Here is a 14,470-nt window from a genome sequence, read left to right on the forward strand (position 1 = left end):
TCTTTTGCACACTTTAGCAAACTATAAAATAACTCATCTTACCCCACATAGCGCACAGGAATGGAGGCTTTGACCAGTTTACAAGCTCTCAACTATTGAGTAGAGTCATAACTAAAGCCAACCCCTGCTTACTGCAATGCCTCTAACAAAGCAGATGTTACTTACCACAGACCCAAGAGGAGGAAGCCTCTTTTTGTCCTTACTTTACTTTATTCAGCATTTTAACCGATTAGTTATTTCCATGATATAATGCAGTGATAACAGTAATACGTTATTGCTGTATATAATAAATAATATTGACAAATTGGTTTCTGAATGTGAAATTCAGAATGAGACAAAGGAGCCTTAAAAGAAATATGGGTATTTTAAAAATATTTTTCATTCTCTTCCATTTTAACTAAAATTATTCTTTAAAACCAGGGCTTCAAATTCAGATGCCTATAGGGACCAAGTATATGTCAATCTGGCCAAATATAACACAACTAGGGGAAAGAGGACAGGCACTGATATTAGAGAGTGCAAGCATGCCCTACCTAAAAGCATCCAAATGCAATTTGGAAAGAAAGAAAAGCTAAACATACCTCCCAAATAAAACACCACTGTAGGCCATATGCCCTCTGGGCTTAATCCCTGCTTTAGAATTAAATTCTTATACTTGTTTTTCTATGTGTATGTGGGGAAGACCAGCCCGGAGCTAACATCCAATGCCAATCCTCTTCTTTTTTGCTGAGGAAGATTGGCCCTGGGCTAACATTCATGCCCATCTTCCTCTACTTTATATGGGACACTGCCACAGCATGGCTTGACGAGCAGTGCGTCAGGGCACGCCCGGGATCCGAACCTGTGAACCCTGCACTGCCAAAGCAGAGCACGCACGCTTAACTGCTATGCCACCAGGCTGGCCCCTCTTACACTTGTTTTTAGGTAAAATTTCATTGGATATTAGCTATACTATTTCAAAATGTTTATCATTTAAGTATTTCAGTTAAGTATGATGGCTAGATTACATGATGAGTAAGAAAAGGTTTAAATGTGGACTAAGTAAATCCTTCATTTAGATTTTAATGTTCTCCAAGGTCCCTTCCAGCTCTAAAATTCTCTAATCCTTTGATAACCTAACTCATAGCAGTTCTTCTACTTTTCCTATCTAGACATGCTGGATATATGTTTTAAAGCCCAAAGACATATTTTGGAGCACTTTCTTAAACATTTACCAAGATGCTGCTTGTATGATTTGTACTCCATTTTTAACACCTGTTAGAAATTATAGCTTATCCCCAAAATTGGCATAGTATAAAAAATACCCAAAAATTTAACTATTTTTAGGAAATTTACAGCAGTTTTACGTATTTATTGTCCATACAACCCAGATCAAGGATAGACATTTGAATTTTTTTATTCAATATTCTGGGAGTCGCTTTTCTGCATACAGAAAAGAACTTTGGGTAGCTTCATTTCTTTTGATGTATACCAGTTTAGTAGTGTTGTTTTTTTTCCCCTTGAGTCTCTTTTTCTTATGTTGCCTTCACACAAAAGTGCATGTAATTTTTGTTGGTGGGTCATAATGGAGATAGGCATCAGCTACCCTTAATATACCATGTACCAATTACTATGTTTGACTTAATACCATTTAATTAACGGCTCTGTGAACTCTTAGATGCTATTATGATCCATATTTGGTAGACTAGAAAACTGAGGCTCGGAGGATTTTAAGTGGCAGAGCTATGATTCAAACACAGCTGTCTCCAAACAGGCTCTTAACCTCAATGCTCACTGACTCCCTGACAGGTATGTGATAAAAGTCTTGTCCTGGCAGTTTACAATCTAGTTAGATACTGAGATGAAAGTAATCACAAGGGAATTAACAGCTAGCATTTATTGAGTGCTTACAATGTGCTAGGCACTACTGTAAGCACCTTCTACACTATTTCCTTTAACCTTTGCAGAAGCCCAGAAACGTAGGTGCTAACTTTGCAACTTTACAGATGGGGAAACAGAGGCTCAGAAAAGTTAATAAACTTTACTGAGATCACATATCTAGGAAATAGAGCTGCAATTCAGATCAAGGGCTTCCTGGCACCTTGCCGATGCACTTTCTATTATACCACACTGTTTTTGACAGCAGGTAAAGCAAGAAGCTCAAGCTGACAGTCACAGTTCATATTTAAAACTTGGATACTTCAAATAGGGTATACAAACTGCAGAAAACCCTAGAACATGCCCTTGCTGTGTTGCCCATTTCCTGTACCACTTTCATGTTAATCATGTCCATGCATCACTGTTCTATTTATTATTTAATATTTTTCTTGATTTATTCTTTTTTAAAACTTAATTTAGGAAAAAAAAAAAAAAACTTTACTATCCCTCCTGTATTAGTTATCTATTGCTGTGTTAACAAATTACCCCCAAAATTAGTGGCTTAAAACAACAGACATTTATTATATCATGCAGTTTCTGAGAGTCAGGAATTTGGGAGGAGCTTATTAGCTGAGTAGTCCTAGAACTCGCATGAGGTTACATTCAGCCTATTGGTGGCGGCTACAGTCACCTGAAGGCTTGATTGGGGCTGGAGGATCCACCTCCAAGCCCACTAACATTGCTTTTGGCAGGAAACTTCGGTTCCTCACTATGTGGACTGCCTCTAGGGCAGTTCTCAACATAGCAGCTGGCATCCCCCAGAACAAATGGTCCACAAGAGAGAGTGTAACCAATATGGAAACATAATGTCTTTATAATTAATCTCAGATGTGATGTACTGTTACTTCTGCCATATTTTATTGGTCACACAGACCAACAGTATGGGAAGGGACTACACAAGAATGTGAATACCAACAGACAGAGACCATTGGGGTTCATCTTGGGGGCTGGCTACCACACCCACTATAAATCACTTGCCAAAAATAGATTTTAACCATAAAAATAAATACAATGCAAACAAAACAATGTTAAAAAATTCCAGCCCACCTGAAGTCTCTTCTCCTGAAATTTACTCTGTATTAGTTAGAGAATTTACCAAGTGGTAGAAAACATAGGAACTCCAAACTAAGATGTCTCGTTATCTTATCAAAAGGATTGACAGGGAGTGACTATTAGTGGTACATGTCCATGCCTTGTAAAATAGTGACCACTGGTTGAAACTCCTCGTTTTATAGATAAGACACAGAGTTGCCCAATTTCATATTAATAACCAGATAGGACTAATTTTAACTTATGAAGGTACAATGGCCCTGATCCTGTAGCTCAGATTCTTAGTTGTGCTCAAGGCATACCTGGGATAAAGAAATCATTATTAGCATAATGGGCACATTTTGATATTTTGGCCAGATATAAATAAAGTATTGAAGTTTTTTTCTGTTTTAAGCAATTAGTAATTTTTTCACTTGTCTCTTCCAGTAACTGCAGGACAATGATTTGGGGATATTCTTATGGTGTAGAACTTCTTTATATTATAACTGCTTCAACTATGGATGCATCTGTTGTTCCTACTTTTCCTCTATAGAGGATAAAATTATTGAGTTAGTGCTTCCATTTCATGTCCAAGTAAAGCAGCTAGGAAACTTACACAATACAGAAAGGAACTGAAACAGCTGGTACGGACATTGGGCATTGGAGAGCAGCTCTGGAACAAAGCTGAATTACAGGCCATTAGTCAACTCTGTGGCCTATTCCTCACAAAGAATGGAAACTGATACAGTTAACCATCTACCCAAAACTAATGCTTAAAGAGCATTGTGATTTATCATATTAGGAAGAAGTGAATATAGTTTGTTTTCGTCCAAGTCAAGCCTTAGGTTGTTTTATGCATAAAGGACCTTTTCCCAGAAATCAGAACTGGGTATATCCAACCTAGTGAATGGATAATTGTGATTTTTCTCTTTCCTTTGAATATGATTTATTTTTGAGAAGAGAAATGTCCTGCAGTCTTGTGAAGACCATCCCCTCTAGTGTAAGGTACATAGACTCTTAATTATCTAGTGTAGCTATTTAGATATGCTGGTCTTGTGTAGGAGGATCCTTTCAGTTTTTGCCAGGCCAGCAGATTCTCAGATAGTTTTCTTCAACATTTGATAACCAGATTAAAAGAAAACTACAAGAATGTGCATTTAGTGGAGGGTAGGGAGGCTTTTAGTCTTTTCCTTTTAAATTTTCCTTTAAAATGTTTGCCAGGTGAAAACTGACCTTTTACCTCTTTAATACTGGGTGCCAGAAGATTTTAGACAATAACAGTCTTTAAATTAATATTTGGGGTCAATGGTGAATTCAAATATTCTTATATTCTAAAAGCATGTGAAATAATGAACAGATCTCTGTAAGATCTATATACAGTAGTTTAGTTTGCCAAGTCTGTGCTTCACCTAACTACTTGCTGGCAACCTTAACGTTTACGATTAAGTGTTTATCTATCACTTCATTTAAAATTGGGAGGGGGAGCACGTTTTATTTACATATGGTAGTGTAATGTTGAATGAAAGTCATTTTCCCTTTGGGACTGTCTTGGTATTTTTTTAACCAGTTTCCTCTTTCTTTAGTCCTCCTTAGCATTAGGTCAGAAGTCATAATAAAATAGTGATTAGAGACATCTTCTGTAACTGTTGAAAGCACGATTTATCAAGAAAGAGGTTACCTTTGGTGGGTAGTGACTGGAAAAGGGCAAGAAGAGGGTTTATGGGGTACTCTTCTTCTTGATCTGAGAGCTGAACACATGGAGAGGTGTTCAGTTTATGAAAATTTATTAGGTGCTATTATGATTTGTGCACTTTTCCATATGTATAGTACTGTAAAGATTTTTTTAATGAACTATTGTTTACTTTGTTGAACAGAATAAGGAAGAGACTTCTTTTTTTTAAGTTGACCTCTTAACTTTGTAATGGCAATGTAAGCAAGTACAGTGTACCTTCCTTAATCGATGCCTTTGGTCCTTGGCTATGTTCCACTCAAAACGAAAACAGTCTCTCCATAAAAATAGCCTTTAAGACCTGTGAAATTTTAACAGTGCCTTTATTTTCCATATAGGACAGCACAATTATCTTTGTGCTGGAAGAAATGATTGTATCATTGATAAAATTCGAAGAAAAAACTGCCCAGCATGCCGCTATCGAAAATGTCTTCAAGCTGGAATGAACCTGGAAGGTAATGTAAATACCTGAAAGGAATTTTCTCTGCATCATATAAAAATTTATCATTTAACTTTTAAAAATGTAAGCAAGAAGATGTATTAATTTGGTCATTGCAGTAAATATGTGCTTGACTAGCATAATTTTATATTACTGCTCAGTAAAAGTAGGAATTTTTTAATGAATATTTCATATTCTGCTTAAATGTATTCACAGCTCTTATTGCACACACTGAATTCAGTTATAGCCAGACTATATACTAAGAAAGGAAATTAGGTAATAATGAAACTTACAAAACTTGAAGCAACGTTCCTTTTATCTTATTCCTTTTTTCAGCCTCAAAACTATTACCTAGGGTTGGAAATGTTTCTGTATCAGATATATTTACATTTTTCTGTCCACTTACCTGTCACCTTTCTGTCATTATATGTCCATTTTTCTGTCATTTACCTGGTGCTATATATGTATGTATGTTTTATTAGATCTGCAGGAGGAAAAAAAACTCCTCAAGGAGGCATTGAATAGGTTTTGTTTGTTTTGTTTTTCAAGTAAAGAAGAAACCTGAAACTAGTTATAAGTTCGAGTTGCATATCCGTTTATGAAACAAGTTGTATAATTAACATGGATCTCATCATTTTAAAACTTTCCTCTGGAAAATATTTGGAATTCTGCTTTAGTTGAAATTGCAAGTTCCATGAAGGTAGTGGTGGTGATCTAATAAACCACGTGCATATTATTTGTTGTCATAGCACTTTCATTCAACAAGTACTCACCAACAAGGCAGGCACTAGACATAAAAGGAATAAAAGAGTGCCTGTATTCAAGGAATTTACTGTCTAGTTAGGTTGCAGAGTCAGTCACAAAATAGTATGGCACACTACAAAAGGAACAGAGCCACAGGAGCAAGAGGAGGGTCATCTAATTCTGTCCTAAAAGGGAAAGCTTCCTGCAAGAAGCAACACTGATTTTCAAATCTAGAAAAGCTGAGTAGGAATTAGGTGAAAAATAAGGGTAGAGACATGATCAGATTTGTATTTTGAAAAGACTAATCTTCTGTAGAGAGACCAATTAAATGATATCTATAGAAGCAATCCAGATAAGACATGGTGATGTTAGAGGGAGAATGGAAACCATGTGGTTCTTTTGATATAAGAGAGACTAACTATTGGTGCTATCTAGCACATACTGTGTGTGTGTTTTTAAATATAAAGTAGATTTATGGGTGTGACTGTAAACAGTCTAATTCCTCAAACCACATACACAACATTATCTTCTCACTTCTTATTACTTCAGCAGCAAAAAAGACATGAAATTAGTCTCTTCACCATATTTACAGACAAGCGTGTCACACCAATCACTTAACCAAATTTTTTCTAAGTACGACTAGGTTGCTTAAACTTTACTGCCGAGTGCCAACATGTTAAGCATTGACTTAAAGAAAGTGACAGCTGCCCATCTTCTTGTAGGTGTTAAAAAAGCTACAAAGATTAATTACAAATTCATGTATAAGTTCATTTTCAGTGCCACAAGGATAATTTCTTTTTGTTATAAAAACAAGATAGTTATTCCTCACTTTCTTACATTCCAGATCTCTGCCCATATTTTACCAAGTTTCATTTTGCTGCTCTCTTTTAAGACATGTCAGTTTTTAGTGATTGGTTTCTTTTCTCTAGCCCCAATTTTACTACTTTCCTTTAATCCCCATGTTTTCATCTCAGCTGTTTTATATTTAGAAATAAGTTTACTCAAAGGACAAACCCAAATAAAATTCTGTCATATCACTAATATAATATGGTTGCTTACCGAGTAACATTTTTCCTGAATACACATCAAGCTTAGTTTAGATGTTTGGAGATGTAATATAATGCTCTTCTGGACAATTCTTTCCCTATCCAAAGTGTAACAGAATTTTTTATTCAAAAGAAATAAGATATATCAACTATAAAGTCTGTCCCATTTCTCCTCCCTCTTACAAATTTAGTAACGATTGCAGTGCCCTTTGCCTTTACCTCACTAGAAGGAAGACCAAGGCAGCAAGTGACATCTAATTTTCTTTCTATTATCAAATATACCATCACTGCCATTTCTAATCAGATCTTTTGTTGAAAGTCAGAATTTTTTTGAATGAATAAAATTTAAGCACACAATGTAAAATGAGCTGCAATTTCTCAAAACACTGTATTAAAAAACAACCATACTGTATGCTTTTGATAAGTTGTCAATATAAGATAATCAGAATAGTGGAGAAACTTGCATTTGTCAAGAGCTACTACATGCTGGTGTTTGATATACATTCTTCTACTCAAAGAGGTTATTTTGGACTTTCATATTATTAAAAACACCTTAGAGTGGGCCAAGATTAATATTCTGTCCACTTTTACAAAGCTCTAGTTTGTCATTTAATATACTAGATATTAGGTAGCACATATGCTGTTGATAATGTAATTCTGTAGAAATGTAATTCTTGTAGAAAAATTGAAAGAAAGGCTTTAAAAATTCCAAGTTCATAGGGTTTTTTGTGTATGTGCAGTTTTAGTGTGAAAGCCTCATTTTTGTTTTTAATTATTTCAGTATATATAAAATCTTTATTTGGAGTAGGTATGTGTGTGTGCCAGAAATGTTTGGCAGACCATAATACTTAAGAACATTGTAGGTGAGCCATGTGTTTCATGCTTATTTTTTATTTTTTTACAATCTTTAGAAACATTCTTATTCATCAGAGTGCTTCCCCTAAGCCAAGCAGTTTCATGATAGCCCAGAGTAACTTTGCAGAAGCAGTCAGCTCTCTCAGAGCCCAATTCTCTATAAATGTAACTTAGTACTGCAAGTGGTGTATTTTGATACTGTTGCCCCGTACCAAGGAATTCTCAAGATTTATTTTAAGGCAGCCTTCTTCACTGCTTAAAGTGCCTGGCATTTAAGTACAGATGAGTTTTTTAATGGTGATCCTAAATGTTTTATACTTATCTCATTTTAAAGTGTATTGCCATCACTCCAAATTATAGCTTTATTTTTGGTACAGAGTCAAATGGACCTTTACAGGCAAGGTGACTGATGACATTATCAGATTTCATACCTAATATTTTTAAGTTTAATTTTAAACTAAATAAGATTACTTTTATTAAGAAAGAGAAGCTATCACAGACTCATGAACACTTCTATAGAGATCCATGTATTGACTGCTAATCTACTATGTGCTCCAAGAGGTCAGGAACTTTATATAGAGTAAAAATCTTATTAACTAAATTGCTTAAAAATAGTGATTCCTTAACTAATTCAAATAACTCCTTACTAAAGTTATATGAAAACTTCAGTATACTTGCTTGCTCAAGTCAGTACAACACAATTGGGCTCACTAGCACTTTTTCACCTTTATTCAAAAGCATCAGTTTTCTCATGTAAGACTAGATAAATAGTAAGAAATTAATTATATACTGAGTCACAGAAGAAGATTTTTTTTAAATCCTCCAGCTTGTCCTTATCCTTTCCTCCTTGTGGAAAGGAGGAGTGTAGGAACACATATTCTAGACAATTTAAGTTATGGTTAATTGAGGTTTTTACATTTTCATTTCAGTGTACTGATTTGGGACATGCATGTTTTCTTTTACTTTGTCATCAAAATACATTCCATGAATTAGAGATCTGGGTTTCAGTGAGATACCTTTAGTTGTTTAAAGGGTTTCCTTATGTACAGGAGCTCTTCCTTTTTTAAACTTGATTACTCCTCTATAGACTTGTACTATCTGAATTCAAAATATTCTAAAACTGTATTCTTCTACCAGTTGAGGTAATAATACTTCTTATATAGCACTTACTGTGTGCCAGGAACTATTCTAAGCATTTTACATATTTTAACTGATTTAATTCTCAGTCATCCTATGAGGTAGGTACTATTATTATCCTCATTTTTACAGAAGAGGAAACTAAGGCCCAGGGAATAACTTGCACAGATACCCAACTACTAAAATGGCAGAGCCAGGATTTAAATTCAGATATATATGCTCTTTACTACTACACCATACTGTGTCTTCAACAGAGCATGGTAAAATAAATGAGAATAGATCTGTCATGATCCTGTTTCTCTATTTTGAAATGTTAATTAAAAATTCTTAAATTTCTCAGTACCACATTCAGCACAGAGCACAATAAGAAATGGGACCATTCTGTTCAATGTAAAGGACAGGCTTTTTTGAGATATAGTTCCTGCCACCATATCTATCCTCCACAAACTATATATTTTGTCTTTTTAGGGACAGAGGATCTGATAATTATTTTAAAATATAATTAGCATTTACTTTTCCCTTAGCAAAATATTTGCATCCCTGATAACTAAGGCAGGTGCATTTCTTCTTTCACATAAATTACATTTCTTGCCCTTCCTTGGAGCTCTGAGTACTTTCTCTTTAAGAATACTATAATTCTGCACTTGCTTTGGCAGCACATATACTAAAAAAGAACAATATAATTCTTATTAGTCACTACAACAAGTAACTTCAAGAGTATGAATATGTTTATTTAAAAAAAATCTACAGAATCCAAGTTGTAATTTGATTACACTGTTCCCGACTAAGTCAAAGAAAAAAGATAGCTTTAGTTACTTTATATGTAATATGAGAATGGGTGCTTTACGTTTATAGAGTCATCAATATAAATCTCTTATAACAGGGCAATTACCCACTGATAATTTATGTGAAGAAATGTAAAGTTTTTCTTTTCATCTCCCCAAATGTTTCTAGTACCAAGTAGTATCCATCATATAAAGGTAAAAAGTCAATTTTTCTGTTGTTAGAACTAATACTGTTTTTAGCATGTGACCTGCTATGTCATCTTACTATCTTGATAAGAAGGAGACTTTGTGCAAGGGTGTAAATAATATAGCTCTCTTCATTATATATGTTACCATAATTTAGATTAACCCGAAGCCACAGTTTCTAGTCTGGTATTACAAGCTTAGGTTCTTTCTTTCAGTTGATAGTAAAAGTAATTTGTCTTATATAACTAATAAAAATTTCAACTTTGGAGTGAAAGTGAGACTAATTAATTTATGGAAGAATCTATAGAAGTGACTTCTGGAAGAAGCTATAGAAGTTTAGATTGTTTTAACATAGTGTTGTAAGACACTTAATTTCATATAAACTGTAGCAAAGAAGTAACTGGCTTATTTGGAGCAGAAATTAATAAATGGGTTCCTCTTGATCCTTTGCTTTCAGAAAAAAATGTTTTTTTCTTTTCTTCCATGTCACTTTATAATAATAGCTAAATAAAACATCTGTCCTCTTTCAATCTAAATAGTTTCAGAAATTAAAATACCTCATGAATAAACTGTGCCACCCAGAACTTCCCATTACAACTCATTCTGTATATTTTTTTTTAATACCCACAGCTCGAAAAACAAAGAAAAAGATAAAAGGAATTCAGGCCACTACAGGAGCCTCACAAGAAACTTCTGAAAATCCTGCTAACAAAACAATAGTTCCTGCAACATTACCACAACTTACCCCTACTCTGGTGTCACTGTTGGAGGTCATTGAACCTGAAGTGTTATATGCAGGATACGATAGCTCTGTTCCAGATACCACTTGGCGGATCATGACCGCACTCAACATGTTAGGTGGGCGGCAAGTGATTGCAGCAGTGAAATGGGCAAAGGCGATACCAGGTAAGATGCAAAAGATGACACAGTAAGGTATAAACTCTTGTATTTTCTTAAACAAACACATTCTAGCTCTTTATCATCCTGGTCCCATGGTGTGTCTTGTTTCTCTTAGTTCTGGGGACTAACAAGAGGAGAGTCACTTAAATATGAGAGAGTTGAGAGTCTATAATAAAACGTTTACACTGCTCCCTGCTTTTCAGATTATTACTCAGAGTTTGGTAATTTCAGACAGGACAATGTAGATCAGAACTAGAGTTACAGGATTTACTCAAAATTTCTTTTATACTAAGTCTAGGGGAAGAAAATGTATAATATTTCTAAGAATTCAGTTTGTTTTCCTTCAATGTATCACTTTTAAAAATTAGGTTATTTGTAAAATTGGTAAAAATCAGGCGTAGTGACATTTTGTCAAAAGGTACTCAAGTAGAATGATTTTAACTCTTCACTAAATGAAATTCACGTTGAATGTAAATTTTAGTTAATCTAATTTTTAAGATGATATGAAACAGTAGAGGTCAATGTTAATGTCAACCCTGACTTTGTAGTTAGAGAGGAATAGAGACAGAACAAGAATGAAGTAACCTGACCTCCTGGCATCCCTACTTTATCAAGGGGGAAAGAGGTATAAAATATCAAGAGAAATTTTTTAATTTAAATTCATTGAATGAGTAACGTCCCAAGCCAGGACTCATGGCTTTCTATTACACTATTTAGTTCATATGTACTTAAATAGGCAAAATGTGACAAAAACTGGCTACGCTTTTAAGTTTTCTTACACTGAATACTATTAAAAAGCACTGAGGGCTTCGATTTTAACATGTCAGATGACAAAGGAAAACTGTGCCCGCTTGGTGCTTCATTTCCTCTATCTCTTAGAGGTCCCCCAAAACAAGGTTAATTGATATCTGGTCTTTGGCAGTTTCCAGAGAGATGATCTTCTCTTGGGTAATGAGAAGGTTTCCTCATATCTTTGTTTCTCCTAATTCAGGATTCAGGAACTTACACCTGGATGACCAAATGACCCTACTGCAATATTCATGGATGTTCCTCATGGCATTTGCCCTGGGGTGGAGATCATATAGACAATCAAATGGAAGCATGCTGTGTTTTGCTCCTGATCTGATTATTAATGAGTAAGTCATTTGTGAGTCATTTTCCCTGTATTCATAGGGGTATTTTTAACCAGCTGATGTTTCCCTGATAGACTGGTATTGTGATCATTCAGGAATGAATCAATCATACTAGGTATCTTGGAACTGGACAAACTGGAAATACACTTGTTTATCAATGTTTAAGGCAGGCCAGGTGTAATGTAGAGCAAATGTACATGTGGCAATATTGTCCCAGGACATATTTAAGGATTTTTTTAAACAGTGAGCATCTCTAGGGTCAGTAAAGTCTACAGCAAGTAAAAAGGAATCTTAGTATGACATTGTTTTAATAACATAACCCTATTCCAGAAAGGAAAAGGAGCATGATACAATTCATGTTGATTTCACTTTCAGTAGGGACAATTACAGATGAGGACATCTAGGCTGAGGGGAGGGAGGTATGGACCCAGAGATAAGAGGTATCTCTTTGCATGGCAGGGTTCACTCAATGTTTATGACTTGCAAAGAACATGAGAACAAGAGGTTTTTTTTCAATTGACAGAGAACCAACCAAGCTTTAAGATTTTATAAATCGGCTATTCTGTTGTCCTCTAGGCCTATTCCTCTATCTGTGAAATATTTCAGGTATCCATTCCCCTTACCTCATTGCAGTTGTTTCCTGTCTCCTCCATCATGTTGACTATTTTTGTCTTCCTAAAGCACAGTTTGATCACATCACATATCTCCCCAACACAGATGTCTTCAGTGTCTCCTCACTGACCACCCAGTGCGTACTCAGCATGGTTTCTGGCTTTTCAGACCCTGGCCTCACTTTCTGTCTCGTTGTTCCCCTTCACATACTCATCGTTCCCACTCAGATAACCCATTCTTCAAACATACCCTCAGCTCATAATGTTCATTTCACCATATGAGACCTCTCCACTGTATATCCCTAGCTCTTATCACTTTCTACCTTGTATTACTACTTTTCATGCCCATAGCTTCTCTCCTTCATTAGAATGCAAACAGGGAGTTCACACACACATACCCATGGCCTGAGCAGAGCAAAAAATGAAGGGGAGTTGTGTTTGTGTGGAAAAAGATGGAGATTTCTTTAATTGTGAGCTCTGGATGCTGCTGACAAGGGTTCCAAAAATTTTTAATAAAATCTTAAAACCACATTATTAAAATAGAGTGTGAGTCAATCCACCATTAGTAGTTTGTGTTCAGAACTGAATGCCATATTAAAACTGAATGCCATATTAAAAGTAACAGTGGCAACTTTATGTCCAGAGTGGCAAGGAGTTTGGAAATGAACATCAGTTGATGAACAGGGGATGTTTGGAGGAGAGAGAAAAGGAAACTTAGGACTGATGAGGACAGCCTGAAGAGATATTCTAATGAAGATAAAGCAAACATTGTTTTATCTGTTCGGTGTGCCAGGCACAAAAATAATGGGTATAAGTTATACGAAAGCATCTATTTGAGCTGAGCGTTAAATGGAAAGGCCTGCTTTATGGTGTAGTAAAGTATTTTAAGTGTTTTAGTAGAGATTGGATGATACTAGCTCCAGATATTTTAAAAGAAATTCTTAGGCATTGTGCAAGAAACCACAAGTAGTGGGATAATTCTAGATCCAGGGCACATCTTCTTTTTACTATTACTAGGTAATTCCAAGGCTACATATTTGGCAAGATAAATGGGAACTACCTAAAGCAGAGATTGCAGGTTTTCTCTCTGTTAGGCTAGCTGCATAAAAAACTAGTCTAGAAATCCAGACTGAAATATTGAGTTAAACTTAGTGTTGTTTCTGTGTTGATGATACTTATTTTCCAGCACAGTATTCATTCAATGATATTTGAGTACTTACCAAATGCCAGACACTATTTTAGGAGCTTGAGCTATAATAGTGAACACACCAGATGAGGCCCCTAGCATTCTAATAGGGAAAATCAAATAAATGACCAAAATTATTTCAGAAAGCCATGATATAATAGTGTGACGGAGGGGAGGAGAGAGGGGTATGTGCTACTCTATTTTAGATTTTGAGACCATAAAAGACCTCTCTAAATAGCTGAGCACTAAATAGTACAAAAGAACAAGCTGTGTGAAAGGTAGGGCATTCCAGGCAGAGGAAATGAGTGCAGAGGCCGGAAACAACCTTGGCATGTGTGAGGAATTGAGAGAAGGCCACTGAGGATATTGTATGAGTTTAGAAAAGTGGGCAGGGACCAAGTCAAGCAGAATCTTGTAGGACATATTCTAGAAGCAAGAAGAAGCCAGTGGAGAGTTTCAAACAAAGGATAACATGATAGAGAATGGATTAGAGTGGAACAACAAATACTCGTCACACTCCTGATATGCCTGGTACGTATTAGAACAGAACTATAGGGCCGGCCCCGTGGCTTAGCAGTTAAGCGCGCACACTCTGCTGCTGGCGGCCTGGGTTCGGATCCCGGGCACGCACTGACGCACCGCTTCTCTGGCTATACTGAGGCCGTGTCCCACATACAGCAAATAGAAGGATGTGCAGCTATGACATACAACTATCTACTGGGGCTTTGGGGGAAAAAATAAATAAATAAAATTATTAAAAAAAAAAAAAAAAA

The 14,470-nt window shown here is 35.7% G+C and overlaps 1 protein-coding gene across 6 annotated transcripts in view; it reads left to right on the top strand.

Moving 5' to 3' along the window:
• NR3C1 (nuclear receptor subfamily 3 group C member 1) overlaps positions 1-14,470 on the top strand; it is a 110,580-nt gene that overhangs the window by 80,302 nt on the left and 15,808 nt on the right. For all 6 annotated transcript variants that reach the window (XM_014794924.2, XM_087429617.1, XM_014794925.2 and 3 more), the window contains exons 4-6: positions 5,014-5,130; positions 10,498-10,773; positions 11,759-11,903. In XM_014794924.2, the coding sequence (XP_014650410.2) occupies positions 5,014-5,130; positions 10,498-10,773; positions 11,759-11,903 (538 nt within the window). The remainder of the gene's footprint in view (positions 1-5,013; positions 5,131-10,497; positions 10,774-11,758; positions 11,904-14,470) is intronic.

Source organism: Ceratotherium simum, chromosome 4, assembly GCF_057802395.1.
Source record: "Ceratotherium simum simum isolate JZ-2026a chromosome 4, ASM5780239v1, whole genome shotgun sequence".
Classification (NCBI taxonomy): domain Eukaryota; kingdom Metazoa; phylum Chordata; class Mammalia; order Perissodactyla; family Rhinocerotidae; genus Ceratotherium; species Ceratotherium simum.